The 26,591-nt window shown below is 46.9% G+C and overlaps 1 protein-coding gene across 1 annotated transcript in view; it reads left to right on the plus strand.

Moving 5' to 3' along the window:
- PPP2R5A (protein phosphatase 2 regulatory subunit B'alpha) overlaps positions 1 to 26,591 on the plus strand; it is a 730,770-nt gene that overhangs the window by 182,619 nt on the left and 521,560 nt on the right. The window contains exons 3-4 of the mRNA XM_085612862.1: positions 1,305 to 1,406; positions 26,077 to 26,169. Coding sequence (XP_085468988.1) covers positions 1,305 to 1,406; positions 26,077 to 26,169 — 195 coding nt within the window. The remainder of the gene's footprint in view (positions 1 to 1,304; positions 1,407 to 26,076; positions 26,170 to 26,591) is intronic.

Below are 26,591 nucleotides of genomic sequence, written 5' to 3' on the forward strand. Positions count from 1 at the left end.
CCCGACCAGTCGCGAAGTTTTCACTTTTAAGTAAATCAGTCACAGTTTTAGGACTGCCATCAAAGATCTCATCTGATCAGATGCTTTTTCCATCTTTGACAGCCACACAACAGGATTTTAAGGTGGCCACAATGTCCAGCAAATACTAGCTTCCGTGGGTCCGAATGCAGTATATATGCATCAAACAAGCATTCCTTTAATAAAAAACAAAATAAAGGTCAATGCCAAAGTCATTGGAAAGTGCATGGGTTTACATTTCAACTATGCTGAGAAGTTGGTGTTAGTAGCTATTTTCCTCCACTCTGTTGTGGGTCTGGTGGTAACTCACACCTTGTTTGTGTCAGTTCTACTTATGCAGGACTCAGCGGCTCTCGGATTCATTGGTTGAAAAGGGACCATATTATCGCTGCTAGAAGACCTCTTTATTTGCTCCCTTTTAAGAACAGCACCTAGTAAACTCGAAGGAAACAAGTCATCTCACACAATATACAATATTAAAGAAGCCACTTTGCCCCTGTATCAGGTTTGACCTGGAATCTCTTTTGCCATGTCTCTTGAGTCCAGTATACACTGTTAAATATAAGGTGGAGTGCAAGTGAGGGACCCTATACCTCTCATATTGAAATTAAGGGAACACCAGATATGCTCTGAAGGACCTGCACAGTGAAGAGATTGGGCTTTGGGTCGCCAAGCTTCTCAGATTGTCGGGACTTGCTCAGGAAAGTATAAAGATAAACTGACATGGGGTGGGGGATGGGGGGGGAGGGATTCCAGTATTCTCCCAGGTGGCTTGAATGCTGACAATACTTGGTCTGATGCAACAGTCAAAATGTACAGCTCCTCCCAACATGCACACTCTGATCCAGAAGCCCTGAAGGTGCCAAATCCCACCATTATAATCAGTGTAGAAGATAAACAGTAGAAAAACTCTTACCTTGTTCTGTGAGCAGTAAAAGCAGTGTAAATGGGTGAAGCGTAATTTCTCTCTCTCTCTCTCTCTCTCTCTCTCTCTCTCTCGCTCTCTCTACATATTTGATCTCCAACCATCCTAATGCCATTAGCAGTGTTATTGCACATGGATAGATTCTTGTGACAAAGCATATTAAGGTATTCACAAGGACATAGAATGTTACTTTATAAATTCATTACATTTTGACACTGTGTGGCTTTCCGGATATTTTAAGTATTAAGTGAAGACTTGGAGTCATGTACTTTTTGTTCAAGAAAGGAATATTCAAATGCTGTTTAGACGTGTATCAAAAGTTTACCCTATGTGAATTAAACAGATTGTTTTTTAATTAAAGATCAGCTCCAACATTTTCAGAACACTTCCACCAAGTGATAATCCAGAGTTTGATCCGGAAGAGGATGAACCAACACTAGAAGCATCTTGGCCCCACATACAGGTATGTGCGTTTGTATTTATTTATAAACTTAACAATGCTTATATACTCAGTATTCTGTCTTTCCTACTTACCATAGCAAAGGCCTTTCCTAGTTTCAGAAATATGATTATTACAAATAAACAGTAGGTCCTGGATTAAATCATCTATGACGAGCTTTATTACCTTTTCCTCACAGAAATATGGTTACTCCAGTATTGGAACCTTCATGGATTCACATGCTTGACTCATTCGCAGTCTTTGAGAGGGGAGTCCCCGGTACAACAAATATCAATGCTAACCAAATGCAAAGCAGAAACCATGCCTAGGCCCGTTTCAATCTTGTAACATATCTCTATCGTTTTGTAAAAGACCTAAAGTAATTCCCAATCAGGACCTCTCGCCCTCTAGAAATCTCCTGAGAGAACCTTGGACCCTCAGATTTGCTACCGCACATTTTGCTTGGGAGTCTCCTCGGAGCTCTGCTCAGTTTTCATCTACGTCAGTGAATTTGTATAAAGTTCTTTACTTCAGATCAACATTTTACTATTGCAGGACCATCTTCTTTAGTGCTGCTCTTCTAGATTCTGACATAACTGTGTCAGATAAGGAGAAAGTCTTTTAAGAGCCTGTGCCACCTGCTCTAAGAAAAGGCTCCACACAGACGACCCTCACAATGACTGTATTTATTGCCTATATCCCAACCATAAGGCAAAGGAGTGTAAGCTATGTCGTACCTTTTCTATAAAACCTTGAGAAATTGTGAGGGGTGCCTTCTTATATGGCTCCGGAAACTCAAGCCAGAAAGATGTGATTTTGAGTGAGGACAGTGATGAGGCATGTTCTTCTTCATCCAGGAGATCCCATGATAGGGGACGATCACCTCACTCCCTTTTTTTTCTGGTGAGCGTCCAAAAAAGTCCCTTAAAAAGACCTCTCATGGGTCTCAAGGGCGCAGTCCCCGTAAAATCTCCTCAAACAACAACAAAAAAGGCGAGTTCTGAGCCTTCTAATACACCCCCTCAAGGCAAGCGCACTTTCAAAAAATCTTTTTCGGTGCTACCTGAAGAAAAGCAGTCGACAAACTCCATAGTCGACGGTCCCGTCGACGAACATTCCTTCACCATCGTCAACTAGTGCGGAGGTTCGCCAGTCTTCGACATCTAAGCAGAAGGTGAGTACCGCTCCAGTGTCGACGGCAGTGCCGATGACTCAGTCGTTGAAGATTTTGTCACCATCAAGTAAACTGTTGACGATGATACCGTTGACGATGCCTGAGGTAACGACGAACTATGTCGGCGACGCCGTCGACTGCTATGAAGACATCCGCGAAAGCTCCAATGGCTTTGTCGACTGCTACGGTAACTACGGCAGTTGTATCTGAGCGTATGGTTTCCAAATCACCACCGATATCCGCTTCTCCGACAATGGCGTAGTCGGCTGTACCATCAACGGGACCGCAGACAAGGGAAAAGCACCTGAAAAAAATTTATTACACCAGAAGTTATCTCACCCAGCAAGGTTACACCTCTGTTGCCTTCTCACCTGTTGAAAGAGCAAGATTATGAAGAAGAGGATGACGGATTCATTGGCTACTTGAGGAGCCCATCCCAGCTGCATGTCAAGTGCCAAGAGGATAATTTTGAGGAGGAATATGGAGAATATCAATACTTTTTTTCTCAGCAGGAATACCATCGGGATCATCAGGAAGAGGTAGTCTGCATGCCTTCATCGTTGCTAACAGACCTGCAATTTAGTTTTTAGTGGTCCCATTCCACCAGGAAGGCGGCTTTGGCAGTTCGGCTGGACTGCAGAGGATGCGGCTGCCAACAAACACCAGGGCACACACGTAGGACTCCGAGACCCACCCCGGTCACTGTGTGACTGATAGATCAGCTGTGCTCTGAAAGAGTCATGAGAGTGATTGTTTAAAACCCGCACTCTGCGTCCGTCATCATCCCATCCCACCGCCTCGACTCCTAAACCAGTTAAAGAGTAGTAGAAGACGCGCACATTCAGCTGTATGCCAACCGTGTGCCTTTAGAGATTTCTGCAAATCTGTTGCTGCACCGGTATGCACAGCTCCCCACCAGCATATGCTTTACCAGTCTGAATGTAGGTGCAGGCTGCAGCTGGGGTGAATGCAAGCACTGGGCAGATGCTGGCAAAATGAAACGGCCCTGCAATTAAAAACAAGCGCTGAAAGACAACCGCGACCCCGAAAGTTAAAGCGGCGAGGGAGCGAGCAGAGGGCCTGTCTAGCGTTTACCTTGCGGGAACGAGTGGCAGGCACGATAATTGCTAACAGATGGCGCCGCTGCTCGCTCCCGCAAGTTAAACGCCATACATGCACGAGTACTAATCGGAAACAGTGCAAAACATGCACGAGTTTCAGCAAAAGCCTGGATCGATTTCAAGAGGTCACTCCAATGCAGCGCGCTGCGCGCTGCATGGGTTGAGACCTAAAAATGCAAGGAGAGGTGAAACGGTTGGAATATGAACAACATAACAATGGGTAGACCATTCAAACAGCCAGCACTAACTATAATATAATAACAGACGCATCCCACATGGACTTGTGAGCACATATGCAGGGAACAAAGATAAAGGACACTGAAGAGTGGAGGAAGCTATTCAACGTATAAATATCCTAAACCTAAAGATGGTTTTACTGGCTCTGAAGGCCTTTCAGACACAATCGAAAGGGAATACAGTGCAAATGCAAACAGAAGTTTCAAGTTTATTTTATTGCGCTCAACTAATTAAAGCCATTGCAATTTAATAAAACGTATAAAACAGCACTATTAAGAGAAATTCCAAATCAAACTATAAAAAATATGTGATAAGATTTTTTTAAAATATTTTGAATCCATATCACATGTAAAAAAGTGGTTACTAATAAGAGCACTGACCAATGATATTGTACAATAGTAACAAAAAATAGCAGTCTTGTGAAAAGTTTAATAGTGATAATTTACTAATCAAAAGCACTAACATTGATATTGCACCTCATTATAACAAAGATAAAAGTGACTGTACATCGTTTAGAATGTGCTCATTAGCAGAGCAATTTTTTTTCACAAGTTCGGGATAGGCTCACAATGTTCTGTATGCATTCAGGTTTTTGAATATCGATCTAATACAGTGCACCTGGCCTTAAAACCTATAAGCACTCTGGGTGCAGATTATATTCAACCAGTATTCGGTGGAGTAGCACTTCTTAGCAGCTTGTCTGTTTTATTTAAGAATTTGGCTAAGCCGCAAATAGCTTGAGGATTTGCGCAGTTGAGCAAAAAACTACTGCTGTCTGACTTGTTTGTGAGCCTTGTTTAATACATATTTGATGAAGAGGTTTCCTACGATGTGAGAAAGGGACATCTTTCTGCATGGTATGCCCCAACTTTTTGCTGAATTGCTGATGTTCTTTGACTGAGTGTGCCCTGGGCTCCTGCTAATCAGGTACCCAGGGCAGATCTTCCTTCCCTAAAATTGCATTGAAGCCTAAATCCAAATTGGCATCTCTGGCCACAGGTCAGGCCCTGGTAAATGGTACCACAGCTACCCAGTGTATTGTGACCAGAGAAGGCCTCGAAGGCCTGCAGCACTTATTGTGCCACCCTTAGAGGTCCTGTATCCTGACACTCCCACACTGCCTTCGCAGGCTGCGTGTCTTGGTACAGAACAAAGCGAAGTCACATGGCACACATCCCTGTGTGCCATGCCCACAAACACCTGCCCTGGGATAGATCAGTCACCCCTATAGCTGGGTGCCCTATGCCAGTGGTGAGGGTACAGGTGCATTAACCCTGTACCCCTCCAGTGCCCAAGTCCATTCCTGGGCATTGGAAGTGCAGTGCTGCCATTAAGAGTATATGGTGCTGGGAGTTTGTCATTACGAACTCCACAGCACCATAATGGCTACACCGAAAACTGAACAGTTTGGTATCAAACTTCTCAGCACATTAAACCCACACTGATGCCAGTGTGGGATTTAATGTAAAATGCACGACAGAGGGCATCTTAGAGATGCCCCTTGATACGCCACCAACTTCTAGTGACCCGACTGGGTGGCTGCGTAGGTTGCCAACAACAGACATGTTTCTGGACCCCTGGGTCGAGAGCCTGCTGCTCTCGGGGGCCTGAAACAATGTACATCCTGGGACGAGGTGCCAAGCCTCCTCCCCCAGGATGGGCAGGGTTCACGAAGGGGAAGCTTCAAAGGCCTTTTTGAGCCTCCCCAGACCATTTGCTGCTTTCATCAACTGGTCTCCACTGGTTCTACCCCCGTCTTTGGGCGGGAGAACCCGCGGGAAAAACAAGTGAGGGAAAGAGGTGTGCCCACCTCTGCAAACGCCACCCCTCAGGTGGGGGAGGCGAGGTAAAGCACAACTCTGAGTCCCCGCCATCTTGAGGATGGGGGGACCCAACCAACCAAGGACAGGCTTCTGCCCCCCTTCCACTGGGGGGTAACCGATGGGGGGTGTACCCACCCCAGGGAAGGGACCCATTGGTCCCTGCCCTTTACCGCACGCCAAGGTTTCTGCAACCAGCGTGCCTGAAAGGGGGGAGAGCGGGCAACCTTATCGGGTGCCACGTGTAACAGTTATGGGATCAGAGAGAATCCCATTCATATAGATGCGCGTCATGAGATTTGAATAAACGACTTGTATTAATTTAATATAGACCTCCTCTAATCCCACTCTTCGCAGCGTAGCCAACATAAAGGGCCATTCTACTGAATCAAATGCCTTTTCACTACTGCTGCCTGATTCTCTAGATCCATTAAGATGATAGCGCCAAACAGTGTTCTAAAGTTACTGGTCAAAGTTTGTCCAGGAACAAACCCGGACTGTTCTGGGCCAACAATTCGTGGGAGTAGGGGAGCCAGTCTATTCATCAGGAGTTTGGCAAAAAGTTTTGTATCCGTGTTGAACAATGATAGGGGTCGGTATGAAGAGCAGTGCTCCTCTGGTTTCCCTTGTTTACTTATTGCTATAAGCAGCGCCTCACACATTGTGGCAGGCATGGAACCCTCTCGGGCCATCTCCTTGTATAGATTAACTAAGTGGGGGTCAATTTATCTTGGTATGCTTTGTGGAAGGCTACCGTAAGACCATTGGTTCCAGGACCTAGATCGTTGGGAATCTCTTTGAGCGCCACAATTATCTCTGTAGGACGAAGAGGGGCCATCAGTCTCTCCCTATTCTCATTTGTAAGCCAGTTCATTTTAATATGTAGGTAATCAAGCATGTCTGCCCAAACGTAGTGGGGTGAGATGTATACATGTCAGAGTAATATCCATGAAATCTATCAACTACTGGTGTTGATCAAATAATGGGCTCGCCTCCTTAGTTTTGCACGCTGTGCACTTCATTTGCTGTTCTACTTGGTCGATTTAGGGCTGCTTGTGTGGCGCTAGGTCGCTCACCCTCCCCGTACACCCTGACTAGCTTTCTTTCCCAGATGTGCAATCTCAGATTGCGCTAGCTCATTGTACTTTTCTAAAGTGGTTTTAATCTGCATTTGCAGTCTCTGTTTCGGTTGTTTCTATTCTAATTCTATTTTTTTAGCTCCCCTTCTAGCTTTTGTAATCGATCTCTAATGGAGCGTAGTACCCCAACGTGTTTAGAGATGGTGATAACACGTATATATAGCTTGAAGGCTTCCAAGAGTGTAGACATTTTTGCGACACTTTCTGTTTTAATGCTAAGTATTGGTCAACTGCTTGCCCTATTTCTTCACGAAACACTGAGTCAAGAAGCAAATATTGAGTGGGACCTCCACAGGATTGTTTTCGGGTGCATATCTAGGGCTCGTATGGTAAGCTGCACTGGCGAGTGGTCGAAGTAGGTCCTGGGAAGGTGCACATAGGACTCCATGTATGGCAGCAGGGAGCGGGATATTAGCCAGTAATCAATACGCATGTGAGTATCGTAGATTGTGGTATGTGTATATTATCTGCCTTGGGGTTGGTGTGGCGCCAGGCGTCCACCAGTCTGCCTGCTCCTGCTATGGCGATAATGGCGCAGGTTGCCCCTTCATGTTTGCGTGGGGGCCTTTTGTCCGGTCAATCTCTGGAGATAGTACACAATTGAAATCGCCTCTCCACAAATGCGGTATATGAGCGTATGCAATCGTTTGCTGTGTAGCAATTGATAAAAGTGAGGATCGTCATAATCAGGGGCATATACTTCTATCACCAAAGCTTCAAAGTGTCCTTGCTGGCAATGGGCGATCACTCATCTGCCATCTGAGTGTATCATTCTGAGTGTAATCCCAGAGTTCCGTCTCGCCCAAAGCAACAGTCAGCATGCGATCGTTTCCAGATCCGATGCGGACATTCTTCCCTGAGGGACGCTATCTCAGAAACTTATCGCTATTCTTGCCCTCACGCCCTGGACGCTGACTGACTCTTTTTCGGAGCGTTTCCTCGCCCCAGCGCCTTTGAATGAATCCTGATACACGATCGGATTCCTGAAACGGCTTCAACGCATCCAGAACGCCTCTGCACGACTGATCCTCGACATTCCTCGCCGCAGCCACATCACACCCCACCTGAGAGACCTGCACTGGCTCCCCGTCAACAAGAGGATAACCTTCAAGCTCTTCACCCACGCACACAAGGCACTCCACAACACCGGACCAGCGTACCTAAGCAGACGACTCAGCTTCTACACCCCCACCTGCCAGCTCCGCTCCGCCAACCTCGCCACAGTCCCCCGCATCCGAAGAGCGACCTCCGGTGGCAGATGGTTCTCCCACCTCGCCGCCAAGACCTGGAACACCCTCCCCACCCACCTATGGCAGACCCAAGTCCTGCTGACCTTTAGTAGACTCCTCAAGACCTGGCTTTTCGAGCAGTAGCAGCATTTCCCACCCCCCAACGCCTTGAGACCCCCACGGGTAAGTAGTGCGCTTTATAAATGCTATGATTGATTGATTGTTGTACTCTAGATTCCTGTATTACTTTTTTAGGTTTCCTCTTGAGATATGTGCTCTACTTTGATCCTAGTCTCTTGTCCTACGAACTTGACTCACCTACTCTTCTGAGTTTGGCTCGCCCCACGGCAATGCCTCTGGATTTTTCCGCCCTGAGGAAGGTGAGACCCGCACTGGGTCGATCACCGAAACGCGCGTCGGCGTTGTTTCTACTCTATGGACCACATCTAACTCATGATTTATTCTCTTGGTTATCACCCTAACTAATGTATCCTGAGGACCCTGGTTATAGTTGGTGCTATTGAAATGTTGGAGTATTCATCTTTTATTAGACTATGGTCATTGTCATCTTCTTCTGTTAAAAGTGGTCCAGTTGTACTTATTTTTTGTATTTTTATTTATTGATTTTCAAGATCGATACAATACAAATCGAAACAAACGACAACAGTGGTGTATAGGTTGCCATATGTACGACCTTGCATGAGACAGAGCAATTTCCTTAATCAATAGTGGAATGAACTAGGCGATGCCCGCCATATTATGCAGAGACAATATTTGTGTATACATAAACATGAAGACTTAACGGTGTTCTATCAGACAGTATCCTCCCATCATGTTCAGTGAATGCCATTTCCAATCAAAAACTCCACCAATTCCCAATTAAGGCACACAGTTAGGTAGAATATTCTGAGAGTCATCCAGGGCCAACATTACCCTCGGTGTCCACCGCATCATTAGGACCAATAGATCTGTCATGGACCCAATCAATAAATGGTTCCCATATCTCATTCGGCCTGGAGGCAGGTGGCATTGGCTCCCAAAACGTGGTCAGTTGAGTCTGACCATATGTGAACTCTCTTATCCAGTGCTTGATCGTGGGTTTTCTCCTTTTCCCCCAGTGCAGAGCTATCTGACGTTTGGCGAACAGCAGTAACAGCGCATGCAGTTTGCGTTTAACGTGTGTGTCTCTAACATACCCCAGCAGTCCCAATAGTCGGGATGGGGACAACGTTAGACCCAGAATCTGGTTTATGGACTCAAAAATTTGGAATCAATACGCCGTAATGACCAGACATTCCCATGCCATATGGAGAAAAGAGGCAGTGTACACCCGCAACGCCATGAACAGTCATCCTCCCCAAGTCCCATCCTATGTAAACCCATGGGCGTCCTGTAATAGCGATGTATACATTTGAAGTGGATGATCCGAAGCTTATAGTTGGGTGACAATTCAGTCATTTGAGCACAGCAATAAGACCACTGGTCATCAGTCAAAGGGGGGGATATCTCATCATTCCATTTAAGTCGAGCACTGGAGTTGCCACGGGGGCGTCAGTCTGCATACAAGTGTATAGTCTGGTGATAAGCTTGCGTGGCGATGGTATACTGAGTAAGTTTTCTAGAGCATGCAGTGTGGTTGGCTGGGATGGGAAGTCTGTGTGTAACACACGGCAGGTTGCGCAAATTTTGTGATACAAAAATGTCTCACCGAAAGATACCCTCTGTCCTTCCTCTGCCCTCGGAGGGTCCCTGAACAACCCCTCCCCATGCCAAAGAATAGCTTGCACTATCTTGCTGTTTAGCTAGTCTCTGATGTTGGGTAGCATAGGGTTCTGCGCCAAGGGGATAGAAGGGGCGTACAATATTTGAGCCCCCGCTCTTCTACGCAGCCCATCCCAAGCCCATCGTAGAGTTTCAGGAGTTTCTATGCAATTTGTAGGATGCTTGTAGGTCTGGTATAATGCCACCCGCAGAGGAACAGGTGCAACCACATCCGTCTCAACAGCTACGTGAGGCTGAAAAGGCGTTTGGTGTACCCAATATTGCAGGAATTGCGCCTGTGCACAGAACGCGTACAATTTCATATCTGGAGCACCCAGCCCGCCCTGCTTTGTCAGCAAAGACAGCAGCTCCCACGATACCCGGGCCTGGCCTCCCGCCAATATCAAAGATATTAATAGGGACCTCAATGTCTTGAAGAAGGATTGGGTAAGTATAAGTGGTAGATTCACAGAAAGATATAAAAATGTAGGCAAAACAATCATCTTAGCCAATGCGATTTTCCCTGCTAGTGACAGTGGGAGTTTGGCCCACAGAGCCACCTTTTCCTCCAACCAGACAATGGCTGTGCCATAATTTAGGTTCCATATCTCTTGTAGATCCCGACATATCCAAATTCCCAAATATTTCACTTTTTCATTTTCCCATTTTAATGGGAATTCCGAGGTTACTGCTTTGGTATTATCTGTAAGGGGAAAGATCACAGATTTATTCCAATTTATAGTTATACCGGAGAGCCCACCAAATCTAATAAATTCTCTCAATACTATATCCAGATCACGCTCAGGGTCCAAAATATACAAAGTGACATCATCTGCGTATAGTGATATCAAGAGACTACGAGCGCTGAATCCTATACCTCTGTCCCTGTGGTGTTGTCTAATACGTGCAGCTAATGGCTCCATATTTTTTGTATTGTTGGTATGAGTATGATTGAATTCCTTATCTTGGGGTTGTCATACAGAGGGACATGAAATGGGGCAAACAAATGGACATGGCCACACTAAAACATAGACAACTAGCTGGAACATTATTATCTGAGTTTAAGGCATCTTTTACGAAACCAGTTACCCCAGCTCTGACGATTTATAATATGAAAATTACTAGTGCCGTTCTTTATGGAGCAGAGCTATGGGGCGATAAAAACTTATCCAAACTGTCCATTGCAGAAAACTGCTTCCTACGAAAACTCACTAGTCTCCCTCAAAGCACTCCCATATTGCCTTTATTAAGTGATCTAGGAATGAAGGCTTTGACCGATAGTGCCAGATTGCGCCCTCTAATGTATTGGCGAAGAATTTGGACAACTCCAGAATTGTCCTCGTATGTTGAGGGCTTCAAAGATCTAATTAGAGTTGACCAATTTAGAAAAATCAAATGGCTATCTAACTTGAGGTTGATGCTTGAAAACATTGGCATGGTCGATCTTTGGGAGAACCCAGGAGAAACACTGTTTCCTTCGAAAATGCAATTAAAGGAAAGGTACTGGGATTGGGTAGAAGCCAGCACCTTCAGGAATAGTGACCCATCGACACTGACAGGTCGATTCCTTATGGCTAAACCAAGTAAAAGGCTAGAAGCCTATTGGGATACAATCACCAAGCCTCATGATATAAAGCTTTTGTTCCAATTAAGAGCTGGCTCACTACCCGTCAAGTCTTTTACCGCAAACTGGGGGAATTCAGTTGACACATCGTGCCCCCTTTGCCATGCATCTAGGGAGTGTCTGTCCCATTTATTATTTGTGTGTCCTGCTTACGCCATTCCTCGGCGTATTTGGCTGGTCCCTATTTGCCGACTTTTGGGTACTAGAAAAGCCGAGGTTGCTCTTAGACTGATGTGCACTGAAACTTGGCTTCCTCTTCTTTTAGCTATTGCCAAGTATCTTGGTTGGGCAAGGATAATACGAATGAAGGTGGTGGCGCCCTGCTAAACCTATGTATGCTACTTCGATATGAATGCGAAACTGCTTTTGTTCCCATTTGCACCTTGCCCTATTTGCTACCCTTCCAATATGTGTACATATTGCTCTGTTAACATTTGCACTTTGTATTATAGCCGGATAATGAGCTTATGAATTTTATTCTTGTTGTTTTTATACTGTTTTATGGTCTTTTTAACGTAAGAAAATTCATTGTCTAGTAATTTTTATCCTATTGGCTTTTTATTATGTATTGTACTGTGCTTTTATGACATATTGTCGAATAAAGCTTTCTATGACCTGACCTGATTGAATTCCTGATTTCCAGGATGTGTTGGTATGTGAGAGTATGAATCTGTTGGTATGAATGTGTGATTTGAGAGTGGCGTGGGAAGCTATTTACGTTCATTTTATAAACAAGATGTCAATGAATTATTAATACATTTTGATATGTTTCTAATCTGTGTGTTGTGACATGCCTTTGTCCTTCGGGCCAGCTCCCCGGTTGGCTGTATATTAGTGACTTATAGTGCGTGTTAAGTTTTATGGCAGAGAAATTTTGTTCTGAGTTGCTAGCATGCGAAGTAAAAAGCAGTTACTAGGCATTCTATCTTCATTCTGCATTGTGATGAGACTAGTTTGAGGGGCCAAGTGTTTTTCTTGCAGCATAGCCACGTCTATATTATGCCTGTGGAGGTATGCCACTACTTTGCGTATCTTACTATCATTAAGGCCACGCACGTTCCACGTAAGAAACCTTAAAGCGACCCCACTCTTCTGTGCTGATCCGGAAGTGTCAGTTGTGTCACCCATTAGGTCTACATGTGTCCAGCCGTATCGAGTACATTCCCCTTTTTGTGTTGTTTCCGCCAACAACTACTAAACAATGTAAAATCCCATTACTTGACCTCCATCCCCACCCACACCTCGTCCCTCAAATGAAACTTAGCTTACAAACCCCCTCCGATTCTGCCCCTTTAAAGAATTTAGAAAAAGAAGTAAAGAATAAGGAAAGGAAAAGGAAAGGAAAACGTGAAACATTGCAACCAAACTGAAAGGGTGCCAAGCCTTCACTGTTTTATTAACCCCTTTGCTGCTAGATCTTTTCCCCTCCTGTGCTAAGCCTTTTTTTGGGCTGTTTGGGGTAGTTTGCACTTGGGTCCCTGTAACACTTTGACCACATGAGGTATCCATGCCAAATTTGCATCCTTTTCTTCCAACATCAGGGAGATTCTAAAGGTACCCAGGGTTTGTGAATTCCCCTGAAGGGGGATGCAGAAATTAGCCAAAATACAGCAAATGTTTTGGGAAAAATGGAGAAAAAAAAGTGCTGCAAATGAAAGCATCTGTTTTTTCCCCTCTGCAAATGGTATCAACAAAGGGCTTGTAGGGCTGAAATCACACTTTTCCCAACTTCCAGAGACTGACACTTTTGTCAGAAAACCAAGATTTTGTACACAGTTTTGGCATTTTACTGGGACATGGCCTATTTTTGCTATTTTTTTTGTGCTTTTAACCTTCTTCCAATTAATGGTAGAAATGGGTATGAAAGCAATAATGGATCCTGGAAAGCTATACATTTTAGAAAAGTAGACAAAAATTCAGCATTTAGCAAGGGGTCATTTGTGTAGATCCTTCAAGGTTTCTTTATAGAAACTAACAATTGAAAATAGAATAAATTGATATGAGTTGAAAAAAACAGCCATTTGTGCCAACGTTTTCACCTTTAACTTCTAATTATGACAGATGCAATATACTGTTAGATCTGCTGGACCTTTCTGGTTGTGGGGATATATAGGACTTGTAGGTTCACCAAGAACCCGACGAACCCAGAGCCAATAACTGAGCAGCGTCTTACAATGTTTTTTATTATGTACCCGGTATATAGCAATTAATTTGGGAAAATTTATATAGTGAAAATATCAGGATGAAAGACACCTATGTATTTCTGAAATTGGAACAAAATATAGAGTTTAGAAACCGTAGCTATTTGCACATTTCCAAAATTGTGAGTACACATACTAGCATGAGAATTATAGGAAATTTTTCAAAGTGACTTCTTTTTTACACATTGTCTTTCATTTGGAAGGCAGAAATGCATCGAAAGTCAATAGGTAATAACAGTTGCTCTACAATTCTGTGTTATAATAAGTCTTCCGAGAGAAATGGTACCTCACTTGTGTGGGTAGGCCTAGTGCCCGCGACAGGAAACTGCCCAAAACGCAACGTGGACACACCACATTTTCACAGTTAAAACGGACCCATTTTTTTGCTAAGTGCCTAGCTGTAGATTTTGAACCCTAGCTCTGCCAGCACCTAGGGAAGCCTAGCAAACCTATATATTTTTTTAAACTAGACACCCAGGGGAATCCAGGATTGGGTGACTTGTCTGGCTCTCATCAGGTTCTGTTACCCAGAATCCCTTGCAAACCTCAAATTTTGTCCCAAAAAAAAAATTTCCTCACATTTCTTTGGTGGAAAGTTTTGGAATCTGTGTGGATCCACAAAATTCCTCCCACCCCGCGTTTCTTAGAAACAAGGGGGTCACAAGTGTTTTTGGCCCCGGGCTCGACTGCCACCAAGGAAAACAAACCAAACCCACACATTTCTGAAAACTAGACACCCGGGGGAGTCCAGCGAGGTATGGCTTCCGTGGATCTCCCAACGTTTTCCTACCCAGAATCCCCTGCAGACCTCAAATTTTGCTGAAAACCCCCACATTGTCCACATATTTTTGGGTGTTATCACAGTGGCGGCACAAATGTCCTACCCCACAGCGTTCGCCGCAGTCTCCCGAGTAACATGATACCTCTCTTGTGTGGGTGTCCAAAGCAGAATTGGTTAAAAACATATTTCTAAACAAATGTAGCGCTTAGAATTATTGGTGCCCGTAATCCCTATGATTTTGGCTCTTCCCAGTCACAGACCTTTGCCCCGCTGCACGGCTGTTTGGTCCTTCTCTACTTATTGCAGGTTCTTGTCTGAGGAAGTAAGGTTCAGGGTTGCCCCTAAATACTGAATTTTGGGGCGTTACAGGTAGGTAAAAGGCAGGGACCAATGGGTCTCTACCCTGGGGTGGGTACACCCCCTGTTATGCCACCCTCCAGTGGGAGGGGTGCATGAGCCTGTCCCTGGTTGGCTGAGCCCCCCCCATTTTCAAGATGGCGTGGGCTGAGAGTTGTGCTTCACCAGTGGGGACCAGTTGCTGAGAGCAGCAAGTGGCCTGGGGAAGCTCAAAAAGGCGGTAAGCCTTTGAAACTTCCCCTTTGTGAACCCTGCCCAGTCTGGGGGAGGAGGCTTGGCACCTTGTCCCAGGATGTGCATTGTTTCAGGCACCAGAGAGCAGCATGCTCTCGACCCAGGGTTCCAGAAATATGTCTGGTGGTGGCAGCTGAAAGCAGCCCCTCAGCCTGGACACCAGTCGTAGGTTAGTTTTCAGGGGGCATGTCTAAAATGCCCTCTGTGTGCCTTTTTCATTAAATCCCACACTGGCATCAGCGTGGGTTTAATGTGCTGAGAAGTTTGATACCAAACTTCTCAGTTTTCAGTGTAGTCATTATGGTGTTGTGGAGTTCGTAATGGCAAACTCCCAGCTCCATATACTCTGAATGGCAGCACTGCACTTACAATGTCTAAGAATGGACTTAGACACTGTAGGGGTACAGGGCTCATGCACCTGTACCCTCACCACTGCTATAGTGCAACCAGCTAGAGGGATGACTGACCTATGCCAGGGCAGTGGGTTGCAGGCATGGCACACAGATGTTTGCTATGTCGACACTTCTCTTTGTTCTGCACCAAAACATGCAGCCTGCAAAGGCAGTGTGTGTGTGTATAAGGGTACAGGACCTCTAAGTGTGGCACAGTAAGTGCTGCAGCCCTCAGAGACCTTCTCGGGTCACAGTACCCTGAGTACCTGTGGCACCATTTACCAGGGGCTGACTGGTGGCCAGAGATGCCAATTGGGTTTATGCTTCAATGCAGTTTTAGGGAAAGAACATAGGCCCTGGGTACCTGATTAGCAGGAGCCCAGGGCACACTCTGTTAAAGTAATTCAGCAAAAAGTGGGGGCAACCATGCAGAAAGAGGGCACTTTGTCACATTGGCGCATTGCCAATGCTCAAGCTTTGCTGGGTCGCTACGATAGGGCTCATTATGATGAGTTAGAAAAACTCATGCAATTTCTGCCTGATAAACACAAGTCTAGGGCTAATGATATTATCCAAGAAGGTAAACTCATCGGGGGCGTGGCCTGCTGTGCAGCGAGATGGCCGCTCTCTGAGTGAGCTCCGCCGGCCGGATTGAAATCCTAATCTTATCCTACACACCGGGGTGAGCCAACGCTGCCAAAACCGGCAGAAAACGTGCAGGTGGCGGAGCTGCATCGGCGGAGGCACGATCTTCCCGCCTTTCATCGCCCTGGAGGAGATCGGGACCTGCAGAGCTTGTGGGCGGACCCGGCGGAGGCGCCTGCTGGAGCTCGTCTGGGGGTGAGCCGTGACTCGAGCCCGGGGCGGGCGCTGGCGGCGAGGCCTGTGCTGGAGCGGCGTCGTACCGCCTGGGAGTCCCTGCACTGTTGCCTGCGCCGATTGCTGGAGCCTGAGAGCGCTGATGTGAGGGAGCAGACCGGGAGCTGAAGTAGTGAGGAGCCGAGAGGTGCCGTGCGGTCGGGTGGCGGCTCGGACCCGGGGCGCCGCTCGCCGCCGTGTACGGAGCCAGACAAGTGGGGACCCTGGATTACAGCTACTGGTGAGAAGATTTAAACTGCGCCTGGCAAGCTTGGGGGTCTGCGAGTTGTGAGTGATTGCCCCGCGACGATTGCCTGAGAGGCAGATCCTGGTGGAGGCGGCCGCCATTTTGAGGTCGATACCCGGAGCAGAAGTGTGGCGGTGCATCAACCGGTGAGAGGCGAGGTGTTGGCGCGGGGTCCCGCGACGGCTGTGAGCGCCCGGCGGGAGACGGCTGGAGCTACGGAAGTGGTGGCGGATGCCTGCTCTGCCCGGGAACCGCGAGTGGCGGACTCCGACGCAACGGAGGTGAGGCTGCTGGGAACCAGAGCGCAGACACCGAGGCACAGGAGGAGGTTTGTGCTGCTGCGAGCTGCTGGCTGGTAGACACGGGGGCGCACGGAGGGACTATATATTAATACGTCGTGGGCTGGATTGGCGGGAGGGCTCTGTCCAATGTGACCCAGAAGGTAGATATGTTTTGGTTCAGGGCATTGTGTGCGACGTGTCAGTGGTATTTGTGGCTGTATATGGACCGAATGCAGACTCCCCTGGTTTCTTCCATAAGCTTTGGGGGCAGGTGAAAGCCACTGGATGCGGTACGATTATATGGGGAGGTGATTTCAATGCCGTACTTGATGACAGAGCGGATCGGAAGGGGGTGGCTCGCACTCTGAATCCGTTGGCGAGTTCCGCGCTGCGAGAAATACTGATGGATGGTGCGCTGGTTGATGTGTGGCGGGGGAGGCATGAGGGCCTGAGGGAGGGTACCTGTATATCTGCTCATAGCGGCGCGTGGTCCCGTCTAGACTTCTGGCTGGTGTCGCGGGATGTCGCACTGTGGACGGCGCAGGTAGCGCACATGCCCCGCTCGTTGTCTGACCATGCACCCTGCATGTTGAGATTACGGATCCCTGGCGATCCTTTCCCGGCGTTTTCGTGGCGGCTCCCGCCTCACGCATTACTTGATGATGCGTTCAAAGAAGAGATAAGGACTGATATCACTGACTACTTTGAGCGTAATGTGGGTTCGGTGGACGAGGAGGCGACTCTGTGGGAGGCCTTCAAGTCTGTTATTAGAGGCCAATGTATAGCCCGACAGGCAGGGGTGCTGAAGGCAATACGGGGCACCCTGGCAACGCTGGAAGCCGATATAAAACGACTCGAACGCACTTTCTTCGAGACTGGAGGGTCAGAGGTGGCGGGGCTGCTGAAAACCAAACTATTGGAGTACGACGAGGAGGCGATGCGGGAGGTTAAATTTTTAGGGAAATATGCTGAAGCTCGGCGTTATGGCGAGGGGGGGAGACCGGGGAAGGCCTTGGCAAATATGATCAGGCCACCGCTTACCGCGACCTATATTCATGAACTGCGCACGACGGCTGGCGAGCTACTTCATGATAAGGGGGACATTGTAGGAGCATTCTCCGAGTTTTACTCTCGATTATATACCAACACCCAGGATGCGTGTCCGGAGGGGCTTGCATCCTTCCTGGACTCCATTGCGTTGGTGTGGTTCAATAATAAACACAGAGAATATATGGACCTCCCGATAGACGCCGGAGACGTGGCACAGGTTATCAAGAGTTTGCCGCCTGACAGGGTGCCGGGACCTGATGGCCTGACAACAGCTTTCTATAAGGCGTACGCGGAAGAACTGTCGCCCCGATTGTTAGCAGTGTATGAGGAGGCCTTAGAAAAGGGGGTGTTGCCTGCTACCATGCGTGAGGCGCTGATCATCACATTGCTGAAGCCGGATAAACCGGCTGACGATCTTAACTCCTATTGGCCCTTATCTTTGATTAATGTTGATGTAAAGATCCTGGCTAAGCTGCTCGCGAACCAGGTGCAGCCACTGTTGCCGTTGATCGCACTTCCAGACCAATCCGGTTTTATACCGGGAAGGGCGACCTCCCACAATCTGCGAACGATCTTCGCCGCACTGCATTACCTGCACCTTGCGGTCAGGGCTGCCGTGGTGTTTTTAGATGCCACTAAGGCCTTTGATGCTCTCGAATGGCCCTATTTATTCCTTATATTGGAAAGGATGGGTTTCAGCGCACTGCTGCTTAAGAAAATCCGCTTGCTCTACACTTTGCCTAAAGCCAGAGTGCGGGTCAATGGGCTGGTGTCTGAACCATTCCCTGTCTTGCGTGGTACTAGGCAGGGGTGTCCTCTCTCCCCGCTGCTGTTTGCCATAGCTATGGAGCCGCTGGCAGCCAGGATTAGACAACATCATACAGCAAGAGGTATAGGCTTCAGCTCTAGGAATCTTCTCATATCGCTCTACGCGGACGATGTGACCCTTTATCTTATCAATCCTGCGGACAACTTGGACCCCGTCTTTGGGGAGTTTGTCCGCTTTGAGGGCCTCGCGGGCATATCCATTAATTGGTCTAAATCGGTAATCTTTCCCCTCACGGAGGGCACTGCTGAGGTGTCCTCCGAATACCCCCTGCGCTGGGAGGCGGAGGAGGTCAAATATTTGGGGATCTGGATTAGCCGGAACCTTCAGGGCAATGATGTGGCTGAGCGAGAAAGTGAAACTATGGGCTTCCCTGCCCCTGTCGCTGACTGGGCGGATTGCATTGACAAAAATGATGGTGCTACCCAAATTCCTTTATTTATTCGTCAATATACCTATACCGCTTACGTCACACTTCTTTGCCGCTCTGCGGTCCTCTCTGGTGGCGCTGGTGTGGGCAGGCGGACAGGCCAGGGTGGCGTGGGACACGCTAGTGCTACCCTTGCGCCAGGGGGGCCTGGGTGCTCCAGACATGAAGCTCTATGCCCTTTGTGCGCAGGCTCAGTTCCTACATTTTTGGACACACCCTACCCCTTTTCAGCCCCACGTGGCAGTGGAACGGGATGCGGTGGCGCCCCTCCCACTGGGTGTAGCGATGTGTCAAGGCGCGGCGCCCCGGAGCAGATGTAGACACAGCTGGGACGCTGCAATGGGTGTGGGAGGAATTGCGCAGGAGGGCGAAGGTCCCATTGTTGTATGCCCCATCGCTCCCTCTGTTGCACAACCCGATGCTGCCCTGTGTTGCTGATGGGATAGCCGGCCACCTAATTGACAAGTTGCATCTTCGCACCTTTGCGGACCTATTTCCCGATGGTAAGTTCATGCCTCCGCCGGTGCCGGAGGAGGGGGGTGTGGTGCCATTTTCTGAATTATTTCTGTATCACAAACTACGTGCGGCATGCCGGACACTATCTGGAGAGTTCCCCAACGCGCCGCCAGTCTTTACGGCCTTAGAGGCTGTGGTGGGTTCCCCATCCCCCCGTAAGTTGGTAACTCGTATTTATCGCCATATGCAAAACATGGCACTGGTGGGGGCGCCTAAATCTATGCTGTGTTGGAATGAGGAGCTCCAACCTGAGATAACTGAGGAACAGTGGGAGTTCTGCTGTGGGCAGCTTACTGAGCTTGCGCCAAACTACAAGTTGCGTCTCATACATTTTAAATACCTGCATCGGTTCTACAGAACCCCCATCAGCCTAAAAAGAATGGGGCTGAGAGAGACGGATGAATGTTGGCGCTGTGGGTCTGCCCTAGCCTCTTTTCTGCATATAGCATGGTCCTGCCCGAGGCTGGAGGGTTATTGGTCTCAGGTTTTTGTATTAGTTAACCAGATTGTGGGCCGCTCTGACGCCCCTTCCCCTCTGCTTGGACTACTAGGATATGTCAGAGACACTCCGCCACCATCGCGCAAGCTGCATGCACTGCTTCTGCTGTTTGCTAAGCGACGGGTGGCGATCCATTGGGGTAGGAGGCGGGTACCCACAGTGAGGGGCTGGCTGGCGGATGTAACCTATGGGCATACGCAGCTAACCACGTTCTGGGAGTTGCTGCCGGCTGCATCCAGGCCCCTAGACATCTGGGATCCGTTTGTGAGTTGGGCTCTGGAACATCAGAATTGAGAATCAGAAGGAGATAGTTTGAGTGAATGATCCCGGGGAGGTGGGTGGTGGAGGGGATGCGTCGCAGTCCTTTCTTCTCCCATCACGAGGGCCTTACCTGTAGGGCGGGCGTGTCCTTGATCGCTACACATGTCCTCTTTCATGGCTGTTCTCTTTATGCACCACGGGACAATGTTGGGACCCTCCGAGCTCCTGTATCCAGTCTAATGGCTTGTGATTCCTATTGATATTGACATGTTGACTGTTGCAATCCGTTCCATTCTGTAGAACACCTAACAGCCTACTGTTTGTAACACCCTGATGATGTTAACTGGCAGGTTTGTTGGTTGTATTTGTTCTATTGTAAAATGCTCAATAAAAAAAAAATAAGGTAAACTCATCACCAATACATCCATCAGGTGTTCCCTAGACGAAGCTGACACCGCAGCCCGTGCAGTAAATACTAGCGTACTCCTACGCAGGCATGCTTGGTTGAGAATCTCAGGATTCAAGCCTGAGGTGCAAACCTCCGTTCTCAACCATTTGATAAGGAACATCTCTTTGGCCCAGCAGTTAATACCTTGCTAGAGAAAATGAAGAAAGACCCAGAGATCGCAAAGTCCATGGGGGCTCTGCAGTTACCTACCAAAAGGGTTTCATTTTACCGCTCCTTTAATGGGGGTGGTTCCAAAAATGTATCCACTGAAAATCCCTCCTCCTCTTACAAGGGCAATAACCAATCCCCCTCATCAAGAGGTTATTTCAGAGGAGGTTTTTAGAGGAAACAACAGTAAGGGAAGAGGCGGTGGCAATTCCACCCTCACTTCTCCGCAAACCAACAGTGACTTCCTTCCGTTACCCCCCGATCATTCCACTCCTGTTGGGGGATGTCTCTCCCAATTTCTACCTGCCTGGAATTCAATCACCTCAGACAAGTGGGTACTACAAATTATCCAGTATGGTTAGTGCCTGGAGATTACAGACACTCCCCCAATATTCCTCCAAGATGACTTTAGAGCATCTTGCTCTTCTAAGACAAGAGGTTCTCTCTCTATTGGAAAAACACCCTGTAGAGCCAGTCCCATTGCAATACAAAGGGACCGGAGTATACTCCCTGTACTTCTTAATTCCCAAAAAGGACGGCTCTCGTATGCCTATATTAGACCTCGGAGAACTAAATCTATACATTCATTTGGACCACTTTCACATGGTCACACTCCAACAAGTACTTCCACTCCTTCAGCAAGGTGACTTTCTGTCCACTCTGGCCTTAAGTGACACCTATTTCCATATTCCCATTCACCCTGCTAACTGCATATACCTCCGGTTTCTGGTAGACTGCCAACATTATCAATTCAGGGTCCTCCCATTCGGAGTAACTACCGGATCCAGGATTTTCACAAAACGCCTGGCAGTAGTCGCGGCTCATCTAAAAAGACAGCACATCCATGTCTTCCCTGATCTAGATGACTGGCTCATAAAAGCCAGCTCGCAGCAAAGCTGCGTATGCCACGCTCAAACAGTGCAACTACTTCACCAACTTGGGTTCACTGTAAACCTTACCAAGTCTCATCTCCAACCGTCCAACATACAAGTGTATTTAGGAGCTCCAATAGACACTCACAAAGCTCTAGCATGTCCCAGCCCAGACAGAATCCGCAATATGCAGACTCTAATCTCCCAGTTTCAGCCCCAACACTCATTATCAGCTCGAGTGTTTATGCAATTGCTAGGAATGATGGCGCCTTGCATCCTAATCGTTCCTTACGCAAGAATCCAAATGCACCCCCTTCAAGAGTGCTTAGCACGTCAGTGGAACAGGCTCAGGGTCGGTTATCAGATCTAGTGGACAGCCGCACCCATCACTCTCTGCAGTAGTGAAATACACAAACCCTTTCAAAGGGCCGGCCCTTCATCGACCCGGTTCCACAAATAGGGCTAACAGCAGACGCATTGCTTACTGGTTGGGGAGCTCACCTCCAAAAGCATACCCTTCAGGCCATATGAACAAAAGCAACTCCACATAAACCATCAAGAGCTGCTAGCAATTTTTCTAGCGCTGAAGCATTTCAACTTCATCTAGTAGGTAAAGCTGACCTGATTCGCACAGACATCATCACAGCACTGTACTACATTACAAAAACAAGAGGGGACACACTCTCCCAAGCTCTCAGAATTAGTTCAGAACATCTGGAGATAGGCCATAACTCACGAAATATATCTCCTTGCAGAACACATTCCAGGAGTAAACAACCAGATTGCAGATCTGCTCAGTCATCAACGACAACGGATCCACAAATGGGAACTCTACCCTCAAGTTCTCCTCCCATTCTTAGTAATGTGGGGCTTCCCAGAGATAGATCTGTTCGCCACACATCTAAATGCAAAAGGCCCAAGCTTTGCGTCCAGGTATCCACACCCATTGTCCAAAGGCAATGCACTATGGCTGAACTGGTCAGGGATATTTGCTTACGCTTTTCCGCCTCTCCCACTCATTCCATCAGTGGTTTGGAAGCTCAGACAGCAGTCCATGACACTAATCCTAGTTGCTCCCACATGGGCCCGTCAACCCTGGTTCACAACCCTGTTGGAGTTACCAGTAGTTCCTCATCAAAAACTACACATTACTCCCAATCTCCTCACTCAGAACCATGGAGGGATAAGGCATCCAGATCCCACTCATCTCAACCTTGCCATCTGGCACTTGAAATCTTAGAGTTTGGCTACCTCAATCTGCCCCCAGACTGCATGAATATCATCTAAGAGGCTAGACGCCCTACTACAAGAGCATGTCCTGCATCAAAATGGAAGTGGTTTGTGATATACCGTAATAACAATCAAATCAATCTGCTGGACGCTTCAATCCAAAACATCATTTGCGATCTGTTATATCTACAGTGTTCCAATTTAGTGTGCACATCCATACGCTTACATCTTGCTGCAATAGCCGCAAAACAGACATCATCAGTCTCCTTTCAGGGTGCCTGGTATTAAGTCATTTATGGAAGGATTTAAGAGTCATTCCCCCAACACTTTCACCTGCTCCAGTGTGGAACCTCAACATCGTCCTTACCAGACTCATGGGTCCACCTTTTGAGCCATTGCACAGATGTGAACTACCATTATTCACTTGAAAGGTAGCTTTCCTCATAGCCATCACATCTCTGAGGAGAGTGAGTGAGCTTCAGGCACTAACCATAGAAGAACCATTTTTACAAATACACCTAAACAAAGTGGTTCTTAGGACTAACCCCAAATTCCTACGTAAAGTCATTTCTGCCTTTCATATCAACCAATCTGTAGAGTTGCCTGTGTTCTTCCCTCAACCAGATTCCGTGGCAGAACGCGCTCTTCACACTCTAGATGTGAAAAGAGCATTACTATACTACATTGAAAGGACAAAACCTTTCCGTAAGACCAAGCAACCACATAAAAGCAGTCCATTATAGAAATCCGGTATTGCACGGTGGATAGTCAAGTGCATTCAAACATGTTACATTAAAGCAAAACACACATTGACAATTCCCCCTGGAGCACACTCCACTCGCAAACTAGGGGCCTCTGGCCTTTTTAGGAAACCTACCCATAGATGACTTCTGCAAAGCGGCAACATGGTCTCCACCACACACATTCACAAAACACTACTGTGTAGATGTGTTAGCTAGACAACAAGCTAGTGTGGGCCAAGCAGTTTTACGCACACTATTTCAGACGGCTGCAACAGCTACAGGTTAGCCACCGCTATGGGAGTTACTGCTATATAGTCTATGCACAGCATGTGATCTACTGCTCACATGCCTCGAATGGAAAATGCTACTTACCACTGCATGCATGTAGAGCTGTAGAGTCCCATGCGCCCACCCACCTCCCCGGGTACCTGTACCTGTTGCAGTAATATTTTACTTGGATACAATCTGCATGGACATCTCTCTTTACTGCTCTTACTAACTCCATCACCCTCTGCTGCAAACAATCTAACGATGGAGCCGATGCCCATGCACACAATTACCGAAAGGAGGAGTCACCTACCTCGTGACTGGAAAGACTTCCTCCAACAAAGTGCAAACATCCGGACCCAACACTAGATGGCGGGCTATGCACAGCTTGTGACTCTACAGCTCTGCATGCCAAGAACAGATGCATACTGTATAAGTAGCATTTTCCTTTTGAAGGATGACCATTACAGAATTCTGCGGGATGGGGTTGGGTGTAAGCGAGTAAACATGTTTGGTGTTATCAATGTGTGTACGGTCATCTGTATTAGATAGCATTACACTTTTCGGTGAAGTGAGGAATAGACTGGTCAGGGAGGGGGTTGATTCAGTGCTTGATTTCTTTAAAAGGTCTCAAGAGGGGACACTCTGCTCTCCTATATCTAGAGAATCTTGTTTTGTGAGCATGAAATGTGACTGTCCACTGTGCACTTTGCAGCTTCCTGGTACACGTAGTATTTCCTTACAATGTTGACGTGTGCCCTCTCAAAGGTATTTTGCGGCATGTGTGAGCTACCTTTTACTTTCTGTGAGGGCTTCAATGTGTAAACGTTTTTGATCCAGAACGAATTGCAAAAGCTTATGTAATGCATTGAAATACATGCTGCTCTCTGCCCTCTCTTCCCCCTCTCTACATACTTCCCATAGCCGTCATCTACCTGAGGCGATCCCCCCTGCATGCTGTGTGATATAAAGGCTCCCTTATAGCAGAACCAATTCTTATTGTTTGAACTATCTGGAGTTTGTGCCAGAAAGGTGCTCTTTATTGCAATGACTGCTAGGGTTATGCAACTTTCTTGTTATGACTGTGCCCTTCTGCTCAATTTGGAAAGGCAACTGTAAACATTTTGTTTAATCTACATTAAAACATGTATGACTGTTATTAATTGACTGCCTTGTCCCTTAACTGTATCATGCTTTTATCACTTTGGGCACTTAAGTATGAAAATGAACATGTTCGTGAGTGTGTTGCTCACTGTATTGATGTTTGTGCTGGTATGGGTTTGACACACGCTTTCTCCTGGCCGTCACCTAACCCTTCCCCTCTGGCAATTGGGCAATTGTATCTATATCTAGATGGAGAGAAAAAACACTGAACTGTGGTGGTGTTGATGGTTGGGTTGGGGGAGCTAGCGGATACATAAGGGTGCAAAGCAAATGGGGTATGTTTGTCTCCTCACTGCAGTTATGCTTGTGTATTCATGAAAACTTTCTCTGGCAGTAGGGTTGTGTTGGTCCTTCAACCTACGTCTGGGACGTCCACTGAGCCTGGAGTAAGTGGACTAGGGGATACGAGTAGAAGTTACTACAACAACTAACTTGTACTTTTTTTTTAGCATTTAACAAAAATATTTGTAACCTTACATAGAAAGAGATCACTATTTTCTTTCTGCTGTTCTTAGTACAGCATTGTGTGTAATGCCTTTGAATACCATATCAAAGTGAAAAATTGTTTATATTATTTGAAAGAATAGATTTACGTTCTGTATAGCTGTTTAATGTCCAATAAAACCTGCTACCATGAACTTATTTAAATGTATTAAACTTTTAATTCATGCAGTTTAATAACAGCGTAGGTGAATCTAAGCTCAGTTAGGTGAATCTAAGCTCAGTTCTGTCTGAATCATTCAAGATTTGTTCATGTTTTTCAGTTGGTGTATGAATTTTTCCTGAGATTTTTGGAGAGTCAAGATTTTCAGCCCAGTATTGCAAAACGTTATGTTGACCAGAAATTTGTACAGCAGGTGAGAACATATTTGTTTTACAATGAAAGTCCTATTTTCTGCCCAAAACGTTTACTTTTTTCCAGGTGGTCAGGTTATGATGATTAGTAATAAAAAAACAAAACACTTTATCTAAGGATGTCATTTTTGTTTACGCCCTGGCATGACAGCACAGCTGTTGCAGACCTTAGTGTGACCACCAGAAAGAGCTTTAGGAAACAGTACTCAGAGAAAACTTAGTCTGTGCCCATATACATTTCTTCTTCCTTGCAGACTTTTGATTGACATTTATTTTGACTCAGTTTATGCACAGTATAGTGAGGCTGAGTTTGTAATGGTGACAAGCCAATTATAAATGCTATAGGTCTGAGTGGTCAAGTGGGAAAGTGTGAGATGCCTGTTTATTATGAAACGCTAAGACAAAGGGAGTGTGCCTGATCTAT

The sequence above is a fragment of the Triturus cristatus genome, chromosome 6 (assembly GCF_964204655.1).
Source record: "Triturus cristatus chromosome 6, aTriCri1.1, whole genome shotgun sequence".
NCBI lineage: Eukaryota > Metazoa > Chordata > Amphibia > Caudata > Salamandridae > Triturus > Triturus cristatus.